The sequence below is a fragment of the Corvus moneduloides genome, chromosome 10 (assembly GCF_009650955.1).
Source record: "Corvus moneduloides isolate bCorMon1 chromosome 10, bCorMon1.pri, whole genome shotgun sequence".
In the NCBI taxonomy this organism is placed as follows: domain Eukaryota; kingdom Metazoa; phylum Chordata; class Aves; order Passeriformes; family Corvidae; genus Corvus; species Corvus moneduloides.
The window spans coordinates 20,705,477-20,726,530 of NC_045485.1; the positions used below are offsets into that span (position 1 = coordinate 20,705,477).

General features: G+C 38.3%; 1 protein-coding gene across 2 annotated transcripts; it reads left to right on the forward strand.

The window, feature by feature from the left end:
- The first annotated feature begins 1,595 nt into the window (after nt 1–1,595).
- On the forward strand, nt 1,596–21,053 carry CCDC39 (coiled-coil domain containing 39). Of its 2 annotated transcripts, XM_032119387.1 has the most exons (20): nt 1,596–1,799; nt 2,179–2,298; nt 3,332–3,478; nt 4,522–4,680; nt 5,591–5,683; nt 5,770–5,898; nt 6,412–6,603; nt 8,237–8,340; nt 8,663–8,795; nt 11,702–11,896; nt 12,574–12,738; nt 13,271–13,408; nt 14,712–14,920; nt 16,105–16,225; nt 17,415–17,574; nt 17,893–17,999; nt 19,238–19,378; nt 19,526–19,699; nt 19,911–19,993; nt 20,614–21,053. In XM_032119387.1, the coding sequence occupies exons 1-20, from the start codon at nt 1,689–1,691 to the stop codon at nt 20,771–20,773; spliced, it is 2,841 nt and encodes a 946-aa protein (XP_031975278.1). In that variant the 5' UTR covers nt 1,596–1,688; the 3' UTR covers nt 20,774–21,053. The 2 variants fall into 2 exon arrangements, with proteins under 2 accessions (XP_031975278.1, XP_031975279.1); XM_032119388.1 differs by lacking the exons at nt 1,596–1,799; nt 2,179–2,298 and having other exon boundaries at nt 3,387–4,367.
- The last annotated feature ends 1 nt before the right edge of the window (nt 21,054 follows it).

The window sequence follows — 21,054 nt, forward strand, 5'->3', positions numbered from 1 at the left end:
CATCATTCTCACAATGAGACACATCATCACTGAGCTGCAGACAGTGTATAGCAAGATCAAAACACAGGACACTGGCCATCATAACGTCATACATCCCAGAGGGCAAACAGGAAGGTGGCAGAAGGGTGCTTGCTGCTAATTACTGTCTCAAGACATGACGTTTTCCTTGATTCTTCAAAAATATTATTAAGCATTTCTTACAAGCATCCACACCCAACTGTGCCAGGTAAGACAAAAGGCAAAAAAGATCTTCCTCATGACATCTATATTTTTTTCACAGGTAGCTTGAGGCACTGAACCCTGTACCATTCCTTTATTTTTAAGAAACTGTTGCCCTCATACATTGTTGTTCCCTTTTCTTTCAATACTTTAAGAATAATGCAGGACTGTTCCCAGGGCATGATCAGTGAAATGACCAGTAATAATCTGCACAACACTGCAAGTCTCCCTTTTGGTGCGTCCTCATCAGGCCTGACTTTCACTGTCCTTCAGCAAACTTTTCTTCTCTGAAAATAGCCCATAATACATTTATAGATACGTAGCAAGACCAACATCTTCTGCTGTGGTCAGTGTTGCTAGCCTGCCATGGGCCCATGTTTGTAACAAATCTCACTGCAAACTCCTTGCTCCTCCAAACCACCTCCCAAACATTTGTCAGTGCTTATTGCTGTTTGGCTCAGGCACCTTTGAATCATGCTTTGATTCATTCCTTTAATGTCTTTACAGATGCTTTAGCCATACAATTGTCACCAACAGAGGGTTTCTGCATCAAGGCTACCCTTCCTTTTTTTAGGGACTTTTTCCAAGAGCATGTAGTGACAGGACAAGGAGGACTGGATTCAAACTAAAAGAGAGTAGGTTTAGATTAGATATTAGGAGGAAGTTCTTTTCTGTGAGGGTGGTGAGACACTGGCACAGGTTGCCCAGAGCAGCTGTGGCTGCCCCATCCCTGGAATTGTTCAAGGCCAGGTTGGACGGGGCTCTGAGCAACCTGGGATAGTGGAAGGCATCCCTGCCCATGGCAGGGGTTGGAATCAGATGATCTTTAAAGTCCCTTCCAACCCAAACCATTCTATGACTCTGTGATCCTTGCCAAGAGTGTTGTGTCTGTCTGCATCTGTGAATGGTGGAACTCAGTGGCACAGGGTAATTTGCAATCCAGAAGAACAGATGGGTTCAAAAGGTGACAGGCAAGTTCACAAGGACGTTGCATTAGTGTTTATGGTCACCTGAAGGCAGCGTGGCTCAGGAAATCCACCCGTTGTGAAGACAATGCCAAAGGCGTCAGCCCCAGACCTATTTGGTGTCCCCAGCGGCAGATGAGCCGCCCCTCTGCCGGCCCCAGTCCCGGCGCAGCCGTGGCTCGGGCCGGCTCTGGCAGCGGAGCCGGAGGGGCTCTGAGGCGCTGCCAGCGGCTGTGGGGCTGACACCCCCTCTGCAGCACGGCCACGAACGGCACAGCCCCGTGCCCGGCCCGCTGACCCGCAAAGCGCCGCGCCCACCCGGCTCCGGGCCCAGCGCGCCCCAGCCCACAGCCCTCGGCTGGGCCCGGCCCGCGGGTCCCCGCGGGAGGAGCGGGGGCGGTGCCGCCCGAGGCCCCTCCCGGCCGGTGCCGCCGGTGCCGCCGTTGCCAAGCGCCCAGAGCCGCCTCAGCCCCGGCCCTGCCTCTGCGCGGCCCCTCCACGATCATGGAGAGCCTGTGCAGCCCCTCCGCCGCCTCGGTGCTGGCCGAGCTGCAGTGGGAGCCCGGCTTCGCCATCCCCGTGGCCAACGCCGAGAACAAGGCGCTGGAGGACGAAGTGAGCGCGGGCCCGCGGCCGCCAGGGAGAGGAGACCGCCCTTTCCCCGGGGCCGGGGAGGGAGGGAGGGATGGAGGGAAGTCCCACGAGTTCCGCGGAGCTGCCCGGGGAATCGGCAGGGAGATCCCCGCCTCCAAGCGTGGGACCCGCGCACCCGCATCCCCCGAGCCCCTCGGGAGCAGCAGTGCGAGTTGTGCGTTTCCTTAGCAAAGCTCCGGGTTTTCTCCTTGAAATCCCTCATTGCACTGCTTTGGAGGAACGTAGTATCTACTTCTTACGTTATTTTTTCATTAATAATTGCAATGACTATTTTTAGGTAGTTGCAGGTAATAAGCACTTAACCGCAAACAGTAGCTTGACGATTCTAACTCTTAAACAGCTCCAGAAGATGCTAAAGGAAAAAGAGAACCTGCAGAATGAGTTGACCAACTTTGAGGAGCGCATAGAAGCAATGACGTCTCATTTGAAAAACGTGAGACAAGAGATAACCTTCTCTCAGGTAAATGGCCACCTTTAGCAGATCTGTTGTGTCAAACAGACCTGTTACCTGGGTATCTCTCTGTGGCTGCTGTCCCTGTATATTTTGCCAGCTTTGTTAGAGATTTGGTAGGCCTTTATTCCAGGATTTCCACAAGAAACAAAAGTTAAACTATGTATCTCAGTGATTTTATTTGATGGTCATTAAGACCATCCAAATTCAAATTACTGTACCTAGGAAAAAGCCAGGAAGGCTGAATTTTAGAATTCTTCCTGAGTGGGAACTTTTGTAGGTATTAATAAAAAAAAAATTGGTCAAGGAAAACACTAGTGTAAGAGAAAAATAAATTTATAATTTTTATAATGGTGAAGAATTTATTGTGAAATGCTGATGAAGACTTAATTCACAGACATGAAAAATGAAGTGAGATGGTCAAGATCTAAGTCTTACACTCTGAATTAACTGACCAAAAGGGCTGGTTTAGATTTCTAAAGAGTCTTGAGATGAAGATTTATGCCTTTCAGATAAAATATCCTGGGTGAAAAAGTCTTAAGAAACTCCCCTGCCATTGAACAACTTCTTAATTTTTTTGGTGCTAGATTCAAGTGTTAATTTGAATTAAAAGAAAGATTAGACAATACATAAATACTGCTATAGGCCAGCAGGGGAGGTCAGTCTCAGCACAGAACAATAAAAGATTTTTTTTTGCTGTGCCTCCTGAATCTGATGCAAAGTCAGTGGTGATCAAGAGACTAAGATTTTGATGTTGAAAGTTTAAGATCCTGAATCTTGAGTGAAAAATCTTAGAATTGAATTTTTAGGGCTATAAAATGTTGATCTGTGGATACTTGATACAAGGTATATATATGTATACATAAGGATACATGTATTTGAAATATTAAAATCAAACCAATAAATTTTCTCTGAAAATTCCTTCATTTACATGGTGAAACCACTCCATGTCTGACTTGGGATTTGATTTTGTGTAAAAAAAATGGTTTGTTGATGTATGCCTTTTGTTTATTGTAAAATACTGAACTTTATTATTCTGCAGTCTCTTTACAAAGCCAAAGAGAATGAAATTGAAACTGAACATCACTTTAAAGCCCTTGCTGAGAGAGAATATGGACGTCTCAAAAACGACATTAAACGACTGAAAGACGAGATAGCTTCCTTGAGACAAAAGAAGAACATTCAAGAAGTAAGGTTTGAAATTTCTGGAAGAGAACACCTATACTGCTGAATTTTATGGCTTGTCCTCACTTGCACATACAGCAACAGTAGTATAAGTTAAGAATAGCTAATTAAAATTAAAGCTTATAAACTGTAGTAGATGATCCGGATGGGCTTTCCCCTGTGTAGGTGAGTGACACTGAGGATCTCCTTGCATAGACTGGTCAAGACTTAGCAAATATTAATTAGATATTGAAAGAGTTCTGTTCTTAATGCCAGATACACAGCCACACATCCATATCATCGTATTTCTAATGCTCACATGTGTTTTCTTAATGGTTTAAAAATTAAATTGTCAGTGGCAAATCTTCTCTACATAAAATAAATCGACTCTACGTAAAATCATGACTTGGGTCATGATTTCAATATCAAAAATGTAAGTTACAAAGTAATCTAATGCTACCCAATCACAGGTGGTTTTCTGGGTTTGGAACGGTCTCTTTTTCCTTCTATTAATTATTTAATTTTTTAAAATTTGCTCTTTTTCTTCTGATTTAGGCTGTTTGTAATCTCCAGTCTCTCAGAATGGGTAGCAGGATGAAGATATTCACACTATTCAGCTGGATCTAGATTCTCTCATTTTTGTGTCAGGAAGTCTGTTCACAATCACATGAAGAGGTCACATTTGAAAATTGATATGTAGGATAAGGGTCTAACAACTTGGCCTTAATGAGTGAGAGAGAACCTTTACCTTTTGATGCCTCAGATCAGTTTATTGTGTGGAACAAATACCCTGCACGTGGGTGTATCTTGCCGGAGGTTGACTTTTCTGTTTAAAATAATTTGCATTTTAAATTAGTGGCAACCTACTGTCTTGTTTCTTCTTTAAGACCAGGATGTCCAATAGCATTCCTCAAGTACAACCCACAATTAATAAAAAAGAAAACTATCAGTTCTGTGGGCAAGATGTGGGTAGAATTGTTACAGTAGCTTGAAGTGGTTGCTTCAATTACTATTCAACGAATATTAGACATTTGATATTGAACCTCTAATTTTCTCTTATTTTATTAGAACACTATAAATAAAACCACTAAGAAGCTGGAAAACTTAAAACAACAGATGAACTGTGATGAGGAACTTCTGGAAAGCTGGATAAAGGAAATAAATCGTACAGATAATGATGCTAGTGCAATCCAGAAGTATGCACAGCAAGATGAAGGGAAACTAGGAGTAAGTAGCAAAGAGCAATTTTCAGAAACCAAATGGAGAACCATTTTATCACTTGAAGACCTTGTTATGTTATCAAGGGAGAGAAAAGGAAGACAAGATTTTATACAATACTGCTTTGAAACTGGTTTCCATTTAGCACAACGGTGCAATTCCATATGAGGCTCATTTTAAAGTTCAGAGAGAATAGGTTTTACAACAATGAGAAACATAATTGAAGACATTAATTTGCTTGTTCATCTGGGTAAAATTTAACTTTTTTTGAGAGGGTGCACAGATAGATTGTAAAGTCTAGAAAACATTGCCACTGAATTAAGAGGAGTTTATTCAAAAATTCACACCAAGTACGGATGAATAGTGTAGGATTTCACTTTAGAACTGAAGTTGTTAATATTGCTGAGAACAAAGTACAGCAACTTCAGCATAGCTACCTGGAATAATGGAAGATATAGACATATTTATCTGTATAAAGAGAGATTCCAGTCAAAAGCTCAGAGTTTATAAGGGTGAGTTCCTGAGTATATTATTAATTTAGAGATAAGTAACCCTGGTTATGATTCTTTTTAGCCTTTAAATAGAGTGAGGAGAAATTTGATTTTTACTCACTGAATACTTAACCCAGAAACTTTAGTTTACACAAACAGTCTCACTGCTGTATGCCACAGACACCACACACATTTACACACTGTGGAGGGTTACTTTGGCCTTGCTGTGCTCTGGTTCTTATGGCCATTTGTATTGACTGTAAATGTGGGAGGCTACACTGTCAATTTTTTGTTCTCTAAAACACAATAAAATGGATGCCTCAATAATCCAACCCCTGATTGTAGCAGGGCTTCAAGAATTCATACGATGTGATTTATTTCTTTTCAAATACTTCATTTTCAAATATTTTCATATCCTTTCATTTTAGGCATTAACCCTTCAAATAGAAAAGTTGACCATGCAAGCAAATCAGAAGCGCAGAGCTCTGGATAATGAGCTTACAGAAACCATGACAGCTCAGGTTTGTGCTTAAGGTTCTCAGAGATCCCTTGTTTATATGTGACATTTTTAACATCAGAAATCATGGGGGTGCTTTCTTTTAAACAGATGGAGCTTGACAGAGCAGCTGAAGATTTTCGCAGAGTTCATCAAGAAAGGCAAGAAGTCATCAGGCAGTGGGAGAATGCAATTCAACAGATGCAAAAAAGAGATCAGGAGATTGATCATTGTGCTTTGGTAAAACCGCTGTAACTGATCCATATCTGAGTTTTGGGGTTGTTTTGTTGCTTGTTGGTTTTTTGGTTTTAACATGAAAACTATAATTTTATGATTAGCTAATGCTTTACTTGAACTTTCAAAATGCACAATTTTCACTGAATAGTTATAAACCTGTCAGGTAAAGTAAGCATCACTAATGCTGGTAATTTTCCTGTTGAATTTCATCTGTTTCAAGTCTACCTGAAGTTTTGCTTAGCTTTTTTTCCCCAATTCAATCAATCAATAATTATTTTATTTTCATAGGAGTTTACAGTGTCTTTTTGTTTTTAAATTATTGGAATATTTTGCAAGTTTCCAGTCCAAAACAGTTGTAGTGTTTGCTGTGATGTATCCATGGAACAAAGTAATTTTAGGAATGATAACTGAACTCAGGCAAATAGTAATCATAATAGGAATTGATCTTCTGATTGTACCCTTTATTAATCTAACACAACTAATGCAAGCAAATCTAAAGTGTTTTTATTCTGATAGCTAATTGCAGAGATAAAACAGGAAATCCGAAACAAAGAACTTTTGCTGAGAGAGAAGACTTCTTTTTTGGTAAATGAAACTGTTAATAATATGGAATATGAAAAGAAAATCTCTTCTGCTGAGCGGGAAGCAAACAACCTCCGAAAGGAGTACCAGACTCAGGATACTCGCAGGACTCAGCTGCAGGATGAGGTAAGGGTGACCAAAGAGTTCAGGAAAACAAACTGAAACTATAACTGAGGACCAGATGGAGGAAATACAGGAATAGCATTTCCTTTTCTCAGGTTTTATACTAGACTCTTAATAATTCAACAAAATGTTGCTTTTCTCAGCCTACTCCTGTTTATTTGGATCTGAACCCTCAATTTAATCCTGTAATTGAGAGTGGTGAAAAGATTGGAATGTATTCTCTGTTGTGTAGGTGTAAAATGGATTAATTTTCTCTTAAATGGTCTAACACTGTCAGATGCCTCAGGAGGCTTCTTTCTTTTAGCATACACAGACTGCAGTATTACATAAAGATGAGAGAAATCTCTTCCAGATTCCAAACAATTCCTGGTCAGTGCTCTCAGAAGTGTGTGTTGGTGGGCCTTGTAGTCAGGTTACAGTTCCTGGGGAAAACACCCAGTGTTTTCACATGGCTTTCTAATCAAGACGCAGTAGGACAGGGCTGCCCTGTGAACAAGCTGTGCTTGATGCTGTCCATACTTAACTCTGCACTTAAATCTGGGAATGAGCTGCACTGCTGAATTACTTAAATGCCTGTAGAAGTATTTCTAAGAAGTAACTCAAGTTTCATGGCTCTGTTGAGAAGAGATACACTTGTATTATCTGAGTAAGTTTTTTTCTTAACAAGAAAATGGTAACACTGGCCTAATCAGCAAGCTTGGTGTTTTTTGAAAAACCCTGCATCTGCTGTTGCCTTAATTTTGAATAGCTTTTCTGTAGCAGGTGGTTCATAGACTGATCTCCTAATTAAACTGTAGGTAGCTCAGACAAGGTACAGGCTATTAGATTACCCTATAATTCATGCAAGCTTGAGGGTTTGTAGAATTGGTCAGTTTTCATCTCAAGCTGTGAGATTCTTGCTTGAAGTTTTTCCATAATTAATACTCTATGATGGGATAATAGAACAGTCTCCCCTTATTAGAGCATTTGTGGCATGCATGTGAGAAACAAGGAAAGAAAGAGACAGTTCAGCCAACAACATGTGACCTCTAAGAAACTTGCTATACATGCCCTTGATCAGGTTTCTTCATCTGTGAAAGTGAACACAATTATGCTGTTAAGTGATACTGTGAAGATGAAAGAGCTACTGATTGTAAAGTATTCCTATCCTATTTAATAAGTATATGCTGTCATGTATATTTTACCAAATTAAATATCTGTGTATTTTTGTCACAGTGATGTCTTAATCAAAATAATTTTATGTGTCCAGAAAAGTTTGACATAGAAATGTTTATTAGATATATAATGTTATCCACGTTCACAGAGAACCTCAGCAAAGTCAGCTCTGCACTATAAAACCACAGTTCCACTCATACAGATGCTGTTGGACAAGAATTGCAGCCCACAGCACCTCTATAATTCTTTCTATGTTCTTAATTATTATTTTCTCCTACTACTCATACTATGTAAATTAGTCTATTGAATTTACTGCCTGGGCCAATTTATAGTGCCTCAGAATTTTCAGCACTCCTCATTTGGAGAGCACTGTTTAAAAGTAATGGAATACTTTCCAATAAATAGGAAAATATAATTTTAAATATCTTAACATGTACCAAAGAAAATAAGAGCTCAGTTGCTTGACTTTGTAATTTATTAGCTGCAGGCTTTGAAATCCATTGTGAACAGAACTGCTTCTGATCTAGAATCGTTGAGAACACAAGTAACCAATCTGAAGAAAGAAATTCAGGGGAAAAAAGCCAGGTAAGAACCAGACCTTTAAAGATATAATTGGTAAGGATTAGTAATACAGTCAAATCCTTGAGATAGCAAAGAACCTTAAATAATGTTGATGACTGAAGCCTCTAACTTTCTGGTTACTTCATGTCCTGCATAGTTTTTGGCACTGGGTAATTTAGGCAAGATACTCCTGGTAATCCTTGTTTTTAAAGGGTGCGAAAAAAATCAGGAACTTGCTTATCATAGGTTGAAGTTCAGACTGAGGCAACTGCTCAGTCAGATTTGCTGCTTCCTTTTGGCAGCATTGTCTAGGCAACCTTCATTTAACTTATGTCATTTTGTTTAGATTACACCTTCTTAATGAAAAAAATGCAAGTCTTTCTGATAAACTGAAGCTTGTGATTGAGGAGTCACTCAGTTCAGAAGAGAAAGCTTTGAGGTTTGAAGAAATATTGAAAGAAGAAGAAAAAAGTGTCGAGGTAAAAATGTTTTTCGTGGTTTCTATAGAGGAGTCATTTGTATTTGCAAGCTTTATATTTTGAAATGATCTCTTTAATTTTAGAATTTTCTATTAAAATGAAAGTATTAATATGGCATGTAGCTATTTCATCAAACACTGAAGTAATGTGCATGTGGATATGTCTGTGCTGAGAAAACTGGAGGAAAATCAGTGATCCTTCTAATTCAGACTATATTAATACAGGAGTCTGATACCCATCAATAAGGTTGTTAAAAAGTGAGACTCTTGTCAGGATGGCTTTTCAGTAACACTGCGACCAAAAACTTCATGGCTCTAGTAAAACACCACCAAAATTTATAAACCTCCAAAGAGCTGTGATTTTGGCAAACAGTTCAAAAAATATTTAGGAATCTTTTAATCAGATTTGGCTGGCCTAGTCTGCTCTTCATTATTTAATTCTACTACATGATACTCTGACACATCTAACTTGTGGACTATTAAGTAATGACTGGCTCACTTCAGATTTCATTTTCGTGAATAAAGATTTTGATCTGGGAAGTGGCATATACAAGCTATAATAAGGTGACTATTTTTTTAACATGCCTAATAATACTTCTATAAAATTAAAAACCCACTTCTTAGGTTGGAAATTTAAGTATAGGAATAAAAATTCGTTATCATCTGATAAGCTGTAAAGGGCTTTTGAATAAATGCAGTGTTGTAATGCAATCTTCAGAACTTTCCTGCATTTCAGGAAATGCTTATACTCTTTTGTCATTTTGCTACTAATTCTCTTAAAGTATTTTCACTACTTCTGACTGAACATGACAGAAATATTTTTTTACCTTTTTCTGGACAACTGAGCATTGGATATGCTGAAGCTTTCATTTCTCTAGAATGACCAGTTTAAATTAATGTGACAGCAGGTGTCCCACACAACTGACAGCAAAGCTGTATTTGTGCATACCACTGTATGCTCTTTTTTTTCCTTCCCTGTTTTGTGTTTCCTGTAGCATGCATGTGAAATAATGCCTTGCAGTAGATTGAATGTTATTTTTCAAACTTTTTAACTCCACAGGCATTAATCACACATTTTAAATATACTTTCAGAAACTAGTGACAGGATGTCTTTCCTTTATAGAGAGTTTCTTAAATCACAGTCTTTACTGTTTTGGCTTTTCAGATAATTTAAAAACAATTTCTAATGGTGTAGCATTTCATTAAAATGAAAACCTCATTTGCTTCCCCTTAAGACAGTTTCCAGGGTGGCTGAAGCCTTAGCAGGGTTTCTTTACTCGTGTCTGTGGCGGATAACCTAAGATGACATTGAGCTTGGCAGCTCCACAGCTCCAGGGGAATATTTTAGCTAGGATGAACTGTTCTTGAACAATGTCTGTAATGTGTTAGTCAGAAGCCTCCCTTCCATCACTGTTAGACACACATGGCTATTTGCTGCATCTGTTAATTTACTGTGAAGAGATATTTACAGGAACAATGTGGATGAAATGTCACTCTTTTGCTCTCTAGTTCTGTGGTACTTCTCCCTCTTCAATTTGTGGCAAAACACTGTTGCACAGTGAAGCTTATTGAATGTCTTATCTCTGTTAACAACCTCACTTAAAGGGAGACCAACAATTTCTGTTAAATAAATTAATTTAGATATGCAATAAAGACCATGAGGAGAAGGTCAAATCATGATCCAGTGTCAGTGGATGAATTCATCATTGTCATTAGTTTCAGAAATACAGCTCAGCATTTGGCACATGCTTAAAAACCAGTTTGCTTCCTGAAGAAATTTCCTTTGTTCAGGCATGATACAAAGCTCACTGACGTGTGCTACACTCCATAATATTTTCATATTAAACTTACACTTGCCTCTTACATCCTGAGTTTTGACTTTGGAATTGCACCTACAGCAAGTTCAACTACAAAAAAATTCTGTTGGGTAGGATGGGCAATGTGATTACAAACCCTTAGAGAAGGCATTAAATTCTTTCACCATTATTTAAGCCAGCAAGGTGCTTACATACATATTAAATCAAGAATAAACACACTATTAATCAATGTAGAAAAGCGAGTTCTCAGGTGTTTTGCATATTAATTTAAATGTACATCTTCAAATTCTGTACCAAACTTGAGCTAAATGTAAATGAGTCCTTTGGAACAGGAAAGGGAAATCTCATCACTTGTTTTAGGATGTACCTCACAGGAAACTGGCATGCTCAATGGCCTGAGCTTTGGAAGGTCTTTGGCTACTTGTGTGGGAGAGGTGAAAGGAGGGAGGGAAAGAATAAAATTGTTTTCCTTATTAGGGTTCTAAAAAGGAAATCATCTCAATTTTCATTGTTTTCAATCCATTTCAGGTTACCTGAAATGTCTGGCATTGTCTTTTATCCTACTAAAACCTCATTTCCTGCACTGATTTAGGTGTTAATGGCAACTTACATCTGAGAAAAAGGAAGTGATTTTAGAAAGTGTAGTTTTTAGATAAACACACATGTACATACATGTGCACACACAGTGTTACAAGATTTAATAAACCATTGAAAAGCTTTGTATTATATTTCTCAAATATTCACAGATGCTGGAGGCTGTAAGGAGGTTTTTTGAAAAGAATGACGGGAATTTAGTTTTCTGGAAGGCTGAAAAGAGTAGCATTTCTATAACTGAGAAAAAAAAGTCATGTAATTGTAGGGTAGGATTAGATTTTTAAGAAATGAATAAAAAATATTACTTTCTCTTTCAAAAGTCAAATACTTTTTTTGCCAACCATTTTGAAGACTTACAAAATTCCATGTTCATATTAATGGAGATAGTAATTTTTTTTTTCTCTATATGATCAATAAAAGCAAATAATTCTTCAGAAATCAATTCTGATGTGATTAATTACTTCTTTCTTCTACTTAATGATCAATCTGTCACCAGGAAAAAGAAAATGAAATGAGTAGGTTAAAGGACCTACTTTTCAAGAAGACTCAGGAGTTAAAAGGGCAGAGGGATAAGGAGAAGATTGTTCTGGCAGAAATTGAGGGAGGTCAAAAATCACTTAAAAATCTCAAGAGTCGACTGCGCAAACTTGATGCAGATCTGTTAAAACAACAAGGATTAATATATGACCAGGTAAAATGTGAATGTATTTTCACACTATGGTTGTTTCTTGAGTCTACTGATAGCACGTTGCTTCAATTCTGTAATCTGTAACAGTTTTCCATTTTGGAAATGTTATGCAGTATCATTTGAAGACTGAATTTATTTCTGTCTCTAGATGTACAGATAAAATTGAAATTACTGAAACTTGCCAAAGTATCACCTACATTTTGTACTTGGGTCTTTCATTATTTTTTTGGATCAGCTGCTTTTCCCACTAATTCCTAAAACCCATTCTTTACTTTGATCCCTCTGAACCACAGACACCTCAGGGTATATTTTTTAAGCAATACAAGAGGTACATGCCAAAATCCTGTTATTTACTAATTGGATTATGTGCATATTTCCTATGCACCACTTTGAAAATTTGCTCTTTTATATCAGCATCCACTGGTAGCAACAAGATGGCAACTCCATTGTAAGCCTCCCTACAGCAGCCTGTGCTGAGTGTGCTTTGTTACTCTTCTAGAAGATTACCCCAAACCATCACTGCTCATCAGTCATCTAAGATATTTTGCTAATGAGGTCTATAAGCCAGAAACTACTATAAAAACAATAGCTTAATTGGGTGACTGTCCTAAAGCCAACACTTAGATCCAAGGTTTTTGCTTATCTCAGACTATTAATTCCCTTAAAATTTATTTTAACAGGATTTTTATATTCAGCAAATACAGAGACGGCTGTCACGGTTAGAAGGGGAGGTTAATTCAGATGAAAAACAAGTTTTGGAAGGAAAAGTTGCTGAGCGTAAGAAAACCTTAGAAGAAAAGAAAAAGGCATATGATGTTCTACAGTCATTGTGCAGGAAACTTCAGGTAACTTCCTTAGAACATCATTTTGACTGTGCATCATTTAGAAATCTCAGTGAATTAAGAAGTTGGTATTAGACTAAAGGTTATCTGAACTTTGTGTAACCCATATGGAAAACATATATTCCCTATAGCTTCCAGAAAAATAGATTATTACTGCCCAAGTGAGACACCTTAGCATGAAGACAAGCATTGAATGTTGGAAAGACAAGCTGAGCTTTCATCAAGACTGACTGCTTGCAAATGTCTGAGTTTATCGTTTGGCCCATGCAGAAATAGGAGAATGCTGTTTTGTGAAGCTATTACTTTTATATTTTTCATAAATTCGTAAGTACAGTTGCATTTAAAGTTGTCCAAAGACCCCGTGCAGTACCCTGCATGAGGACATGCCATGCAGTTTGCAGAGCAGCATATGGATGCATCATGATGATGGTTCCTGGTTCCAGGACTTAAATACCTCTCATTTAAAATTAACTGGTAGCTTTTGTTGCAATTTACATTCACTGAAATAAGTTCAATATAACTTATTTTGAAACAGAATGATGTCCAAATCACCAAGAGAACAATTGATAAGACAAGAGAAACAGCAAGTGGTTTGATAGTGAAGATAGAAGAACTAACTCTTTTCAATGAGAGATCGCTTCAGGAGTTAAAAAAAGCAAAACACATTAAGCAGGTACAGTATTATTTTGCAACTTTACTAATACAGTACAGTTTGGTTTGTTTGGGGTGTCATCTGTTTTCTACAGTGCTACATCATTACATTCATAAGAACCCTTTCTGTAGTTTTCTAATTTATACTTCCTTCCCAAACTTTGAAGTCATCTTCATCACTATTATCTTACTAGGCAAAGTGTTGCTTCTCCTCTCTATACAGCATAAAGTTTGATGAAGTACCAGTATAATCCCACATTAGCTATACCACAATATCCACCCGATCAGTGGAGATGTTGGGTTTTTTTCCCCTGAGAAACAATTACCTTTAAAATAGAAAATACATTTACTGTTCAGGGATGTCTTTACAAAACACAGAGTTTTTACTCTCAATCTGTGATGCCTAGTAATAAGTTTGGCACAGTATTGTTATTAAACTCTAAGCATTTTTTTCTAACAGATGGTTTGAATCAATTTATATTCCAGTTTAAGGAATTAGAAACAAAGTGTAAGTCCTTTCCTCACATTTTGATAAGCAGAAAAATACAGTTCCCACTCCTCCAATTATTGCACAATTTTTTTTTCTGCAGTAAGCTTTAGCCTTCCTAAAGGAAGCACTAACATAGTAGAAAAAAGCAGAGTCTAAGTAGCAGGGGAAAGAGTTTTGACTTTGACTTAACTGGTGCACTTCCTCTTCAATGAAAACTCTTTCCCTAAACATGGAACTTTTCTTTGAGGATAAAATTCAGGGGAACAAAAGAAGCTAATGACGTAAAAGTACTCAGATAAAAATTGCTCAAGTTTGGGATCATACGAGATTTTAACAGAATGATTTAAAGTACTTCCATGCTAATGAAGTTCACCATTTGCTGCTTTTCATAAGCTTTGGTATACAAAATTTGCTCATGTAACATGAATTGCAAGCCTACAGAATCTAGAATTTACTCCAAGACAGTTTTAATGGTTCAAGAGAGATATTAACTGTTCCAGAAAGCTCCTTGTCAGGTCTCTTATTTTATTTGAAACCACCTAAACTCAAAAAGTTGTAGAAGGAAAAGTCTAATAACCCAAAACTCAGCCTGAATTAGAAAGTCTGATGAATTTGTGTAAAACCATTCTGGAAACAATCTACCCCTGTCACACTCACCATGTTAAACTGTTGGCAAATGAGGAAATGATAACACTTTTGAATGCAGAGCAAAAGGAGTCTTACAGTTGTATATATATTAAAGGTAAAAGAATGAATAAATATTGCCTTACTAAATTATAAATAATCTTAATTAAAACAATGATTTCTTATTTTGATACCATTTGGCACTTATTAGGAGATGATGGTTGAAGATAATCTCTTAAAACTAGAACTGAAGCGCCTTCAAAATACTCTGTGTAATAAAGCAGAGAAAGTTCTAACACTGGAAAAACAACAATTGGAGTTAAAGAAAGCCATAGCAGAAAGAACTGAGGAAATCAGGATCCATAAGGCAATGCTGGATTCCCAAATACGACTGTTGGATCAGGAACGGCATCGCATGAGGTAACTGTTCTTACAGAAATTAAACTTGTAGCTTTCATTGAGTACATTTTTTATGGGGACACACTAAAAAGAGAAGCGTTTTACCCAGCTTCACCGTTAGAGAAATTGAAAATTAAATAAATCTTGTTCAGTTATCTACCAAGACAGCTGAGGCCAGCAAGAGACCCCTTCTGTGACCCCCCCAGGCTGCAGCTTTAACCCCTCGGTGAACAGGAGATCAGTGGCCTTGCTGTGAGTGAGGATCCTCAGCAGAACTGAGAGGAAACCTCAGTCACAGACAACTTTTTACAGTAAACAGTGTGTATGTGACTGCCTTTTTCAAATTATTCTGGACATGTGAAGCCATGTGTCTGGAGCCACACCAAAGTACATGAAACGGAAAAGTCGCTTTTAAAGAGGGTTTACTTCCCAGCTGCTTGATAAAACTGTAATTTCTTTGATTCAAACAGTACAACTGGTTTGTTTTGTGGTGTGTTTTGTCTGGTTGAGCTTTTTCTTCTTTTTAACTAATGAGCTTTCCATTATGTATCCTACGTAACAAATTAAATCTCATGCGTTACATACGCACCCTCTTATAAAGCAACAACACAGAAATAACATTTCCCTCTTGTAACAATCAGTGCAAAGTATCTGGGATGGTTTTAGCCCTGAAATCCCAGTATCCAGATTCAGCCAAAAGTGAACACTTCAGCAGCTGAACTGCCGTGCTGACCATACCCCACACAACGGCAATGAGAGTGATTTAGTGTGCCTGATGGTACCTTAGCATTCCCACTGCTGGATCAGTGTGAGGCACAGCCAGAAACAGCCCCAAATCAAGACTCTGTGGAAGTAAGGAATGTTAAGGTACCATCAGCAGGGGGCAGCTGGAACAGCTCTGGGAGTGAAGGGCCAGACCTGTACATGTGGGGAAGGACTGTGGCACAGCCTCCCAGGATGCAGTGATCTGGGATGTCAAAACAGATTTGGCTCCATTAAGAACTGCAAAAATCATGTAGGTAACCAGAACAAGGGGTGTTTGTGGTTGGGAGAACACAGAAAGCAAGCAAGACCAGTAGCAGCACAATTCCTGGTACAGGCTGCTGGAATAACAGGAATTTAAGCTGCTGGAGCAAGAACTGCCCACAAAACACTACCAGACAAACACTTTCTCAACCCATTTATTTTCTCCCCAAACAAATCAGTGCTGAATTTCAAGATCGTCTATGGAAAATTGATAGACTGAAATGCAGATATGAAATTTTTACTCTTTCCATGCCACCTGAAGGAGAGGAGATGAAAAGTCAAGCCTACTATGTAATTAAGGTACTTTATCAACATAATTCATTATAATTCAATTATTTAAGCTATAGATTTCCCTGGGCTCTAAGACAACCTCCTTGCCTACTGCTTACTTTGAGTCTAATTGTTCTACATTATCTGACACCATTGGTTATTTAAATTATACAGAAGTTTCACAAGAATCTATGTGGAGCCTTAATTCTGAGCAGTTTGAAAACTTCACTTTAGTGCTCATTAATTTACAAAACCACAAGAATTACTGGTCAAGTGATAATCCACTATGAACTGAAAACAATTTTATTGGAGTCTCATGTGACCTTAAGTTTTTCTAACTGTCAGTTATTTCCAGATACTCATTTTACCATATGGGGTTTATACCTTGAAAAATGTCTGCTTTCCCCTTTCACTTACCAATTACCTATGCATACTTCAGCTTTTCACTGGAAAAAAGAGAAAATCAGTCTTTATCCATAATGCAATACCCTGGTTCTTGAACAAGAATCTGTTAGTTTTGATCTCCACAAATTCTCTGATTTCCTGTTAAAGCCACACACTTTTAGCTGTGAGCTTTGCTCTGAAGTTCATATTAATTAAATTTCTTAATGATGGTATATGTGCTACTGTGAGATCCAGTACAGCAGAAGACCCTCTGCAGAAGCCGTGTGGTCACTGTGGGTGTATAAAATAGCCTCTACACTTATGGAGATTTTTCACCATATCAAATCTTCCCAGGGGCTATAGAAAATACTTCACCTGCCAGCTGTTTCTTAAATCTATTGGTCAGATCAATGAGGAGTTACAAGTGACTGATTCCCAAACTGAATGACTTCTGACAGTCTCTCAGTGGTTATATAATGTACAATCTCAAATCTTGGATTTTATGGGTGAAGGAAGCAGAGGTGAAGCATATGCTGTGATTCACATCAGCAGTGGAAGGCACAGAGACTGCTCTGTACAGGGTGTAGATGCTGCTGGGCAGGACTAAGTGAGCCTAAGTGGAGATGCAGGTACCCATAATGAATGCATGTGGATGAAACACCTCAAAGAACTTCTGTACTGTAAATAACTCCTCCTTCCAGGTCCCTAGTCACCCAAATCTCAGTTCAAGTGGTTTTAACCCCTAAATACTGCTGTATAATAAATATTTTCTATATAATTATCATAATATTTTCAGTATGTCTGCAGTCACCTAAAATACTGGTTTTGCTTTCAGGCTGCACAGGAAAAGGAAGCACTTCAACAAGAAGGTGATGATTTGGATGCAAAGATCTGCAAAGCTGAAAAAGAAATCACGGCTATGGAAAACAGCTTGTGTGTACTTAAAAACTGGAACAGAAACTACAAAAATTCTGTCTCAGGGACTGCCTTGAAAAGTACGTGAAATAGAAATTAGATAGAAAATAGAACTTAATTCTAAATAATACTTATTATTTAACTTTTGTGCCCTCTGCTGGCTCTGGAACTAGTAGCTCTTAAAACGTTCTCCCTCATGAAGCCAGTTACTTTTTCACAGTGTATTGGAATTAGTAAGAGAGTATTTAAAAACCCCTCAAACCCTGAGGCACTGAAATACTGCCAACACCAATATAGTAATACTCTGAGATGCAGTTACTTTAAAGTGCAACTTATTTTCAAGTGAAAATTTAGTTGTATACACAGCAATAATGCTGCCTCATTGTTTGGGATCACAGGTGAGGAACTTGAGGAAAAATTGAAACTAGAAAAGGATAAAAGGGATGCTGATGAAAAATACAGATACAAACAAAGAAAGATCAAGGAACTTCAGGAAAACCTCCAGGTAAAATACAAGTAAAGTTCCAGTCAGACAAGACTGCAGCATGTAGGTAAATCCATGCAAGTCATCCTAGAGGAAAAATAGGAAATTGTCGTACAATTTTTTTTCTACTCTTTTATTAAGATATGATTTTTAGAAGGCTCTACCTCCCCTTTCAAAAACTGAGTGCTTATTTGAGTTTTCTTGAATCACACCAAAACTTCAGGTGTTTAGTCACATACAGCTAGAAGTTTCAGACTCCCACATGCACTGACAGCTGCTGTTCTGGCAGCCACTAAAGCAGCAGCACGCACACACTACTGCAGATTAAAATCCACACAGGATTTTTCTAAAATAATACAAAAACTGAAACTGAACAAATTCAGTTTTACTGTCATTGAAGGCGCCTCAGTTAAACAGGATTAATTTAGCTGACTTGTAATTTAGCAGGCTGAGCACTAAATGCAGGCAAACAAGAGTTTGTGTTCAGGCTCCACAGCAAGGACTGACTCATGGTTCCCCTGGTTATCAAAAACCCACTTGGACCTTAAGAAAGAGCAACACTTAATTCTGATGTGTGAAAATTTCAGTTATATTATTAGGCAGAGGAAAGCAAAGGCATGTGGTCATATACCACATGATTGTTCTAAGCCCTGACTCACTGCCTATAGTCAACAATCATTCCTATTGCTTATTCTACCACCACAGGACATAGCTCTAATTTCAGAGATGTTATTTCTTAAGGTAAAGAAAAGGGACACAGATCTTCATCGGGGAATAAGTCCTGGATATAATGAGGTATTGCAGCAAACCCATTCCTGGCTTTTAATTTTTTTTAAATTGTATTTATTTATTTATTTATTAAAAACCCCAGTTGCCCTTATGGAGCTGATTTTATTCATTCCAGTCAAAGGTATCCCTCTTTTCCTACAGGAAACAATGTTGGGGTTTTTTTAGTATAGCTTGCACTGGTGAGTTGGTAGGGTAGTTTGTAGCTACTATGAGATACATCTTAAAACATGTACCTGTAATTTCATTAATAGTACCTTTAACAGTGATGTACATTACCTGGAAGTTGCTTTGTCCAGGTCTGTATCCACCAAACAGCTGGACTGGCAGAAAGTTTCGAGTTAACATTAGCACTAATTGCTTGAGCTACATTTAGAAGTAGTAATGACAGCAGACCCTTCCACAAATACAAAAAGTGAAAGGATACCAAACCTGCTTTATAAACTAATACTACTGTTCAAATGAATTTCCAGAGCATGCAACAACACTTTGACATAGTACAGAAGCAGCAGGCCCTCTTTGAAGAGCAAAAGAAGGAAAAACAAGGTTTTATTCTGCAGCTGAAGAAAGACATTGAAGAACAGAAGCGAAAACTAGCAAGGGTTATAAAACAGGTTTGTGTGTTTATTGCTGAGAACGTCTGACTTTATACTGATAGGTAGTAAGTAGTGTGGGTTAAACTCTGTGGGTTAAACTTAGCAGGTGTCTGAAAAAGTGTTGTATTTTCATAAGAACAGTGCTTTAAAAATATTTGTGTTAAGTGTTCCAGACTATCCAGAGAAATTCAGTCTCAGAGTGGAACAGAAACACAGGAAGAGAAAGACATTCATCTTCGTGAACTGAAAGGCTTCAACAGAACCGTCAACCAAGTGATAGCTGATGTTCTAGAAGCAAATCCTGGTTTAACTGCAGCCTTTCAAATGTACTTTGACAAGGTGAGCTTTCCAGTTAACTGCCACCAAAATCTTGAGTGAAAGCTCCAGCCTATTAGAGTCTTTCAAGGACAACTCACAATATGGTAAAACAGAAAAGTGTTCACCTGCTTTCAACATCTCTTCAAATCCCAAGCCCTGTAAATGCTTCTGATATGCCAATTCTGTTATATAACCATCAGATCAACTTGTTTTTTCTTTCCAAATTTTCTAGTTCAATTTAGAGCTTCCTACAGCTGCTTCTCCTAGTGGTAGTCAAACTTCTCAGTCCCCACAGAACTCACTACCTCCTACCAGGTAAGTTCTAACACACTTGGGTTATTTTGAGATTTTAAGATCACATTTAAACCAGCAAAATTAGTCCCTAACTAAAAGAATTCCTCACTTTTGAAGGTCTTCTCAATTGTCTCTACTTGCTGAAGACTCTATAAAAACTTTCTCCTTACTCTGTCCTTTAACTACATTTTTCTAGCACATGAGGAAGTTTATTTCAGCATCCATCACAGTTTAGAAAACCCAGTAATTACAGAATAATTAAATTTACTTTTGTTTACTGTGCTCTAACTAAAAAAAGTGGTTTGATATTATAAAAGCACAATTTTGAGCCATGTTTTACACTTGGTAGTGTGAACAGCCCTTCCTAATTAAATAGAGAAGATATTAATGCTTTTACTGGTACCTTCTTCCCCTGTTCAATGTATGCTCAAATAGAGCCTGTACCATGCTGACCCAGTTATGATCCAGCATTCCCAGGGATTACTGAAGCCATTTAGTGGTGATGGCTACAGAGATCTCTTCAGGGGCTTTCCCCTGGAACGACCATGGCTACTGGGTGGCTTCACTGTGAGCCACCCTTGACAGCTCTGTTTTAGATGCAGGGATTTCTGTATCCTAATTATTAAATTTTTTTCTTTCAGATTCCCCAGTAGAAAAACTTCAGCCTTTAGTCAGGGTTCATCAGCCAAAGTCGTGGAGCTGACCTTGCCTATCCCCACCCCTGAGGAAGCAGCAGCTCTTGGCTCACAGGCACCCAGCAGAGGCAGCACCTCCGGGATTTCTAAACGCAAGAAGTCTTAAGTCATTTTTTGAAGGCCACGCTAGTTGAGATTTCTTAATTTCTGCAACTAACCTGTATCCATGGAATTACCTGGAAAATTTGCAGCTGAAGTACAATTGTCATTGTGTGGTTCTGCCACCCACCTTTGCAGGTCTCCCTGTAAACTGTGTAACCTTTTCTTCAGCAACGCAACTGCTGCCTCCCAGCGCTTATAAAGTAAATCCCCACCAAAGCTCAAACCAAGGGTTCACACTTGAGCTTACCTAGGCAATAAACACTGTTGTAAAACTTGCTCTTCTAC

Coding starts and splice junctions, on each gene's coding strand:
- CCDC39 (XM_032119387.1), top strand. CDS start 1,689: ATGGAGAGCCTGTGCAGCCCCTCCGCCGCCTCGGTGCTGGCCGAGCTG. Junction 1,800..2,178: donor ACAAGGCGCTGGAGGACGAA/GTGAGCGCGGGC, acceptor ACTCTTAAACAG/CTCCAGAAGATGCTAAAGGA. Junction 11,897..12,573: donor AAGGATTAATATATGACCAG/GTAAAATGTGAA, acceptor TTATTTTAACAG/GATTTTTATATTCAGCAAAT.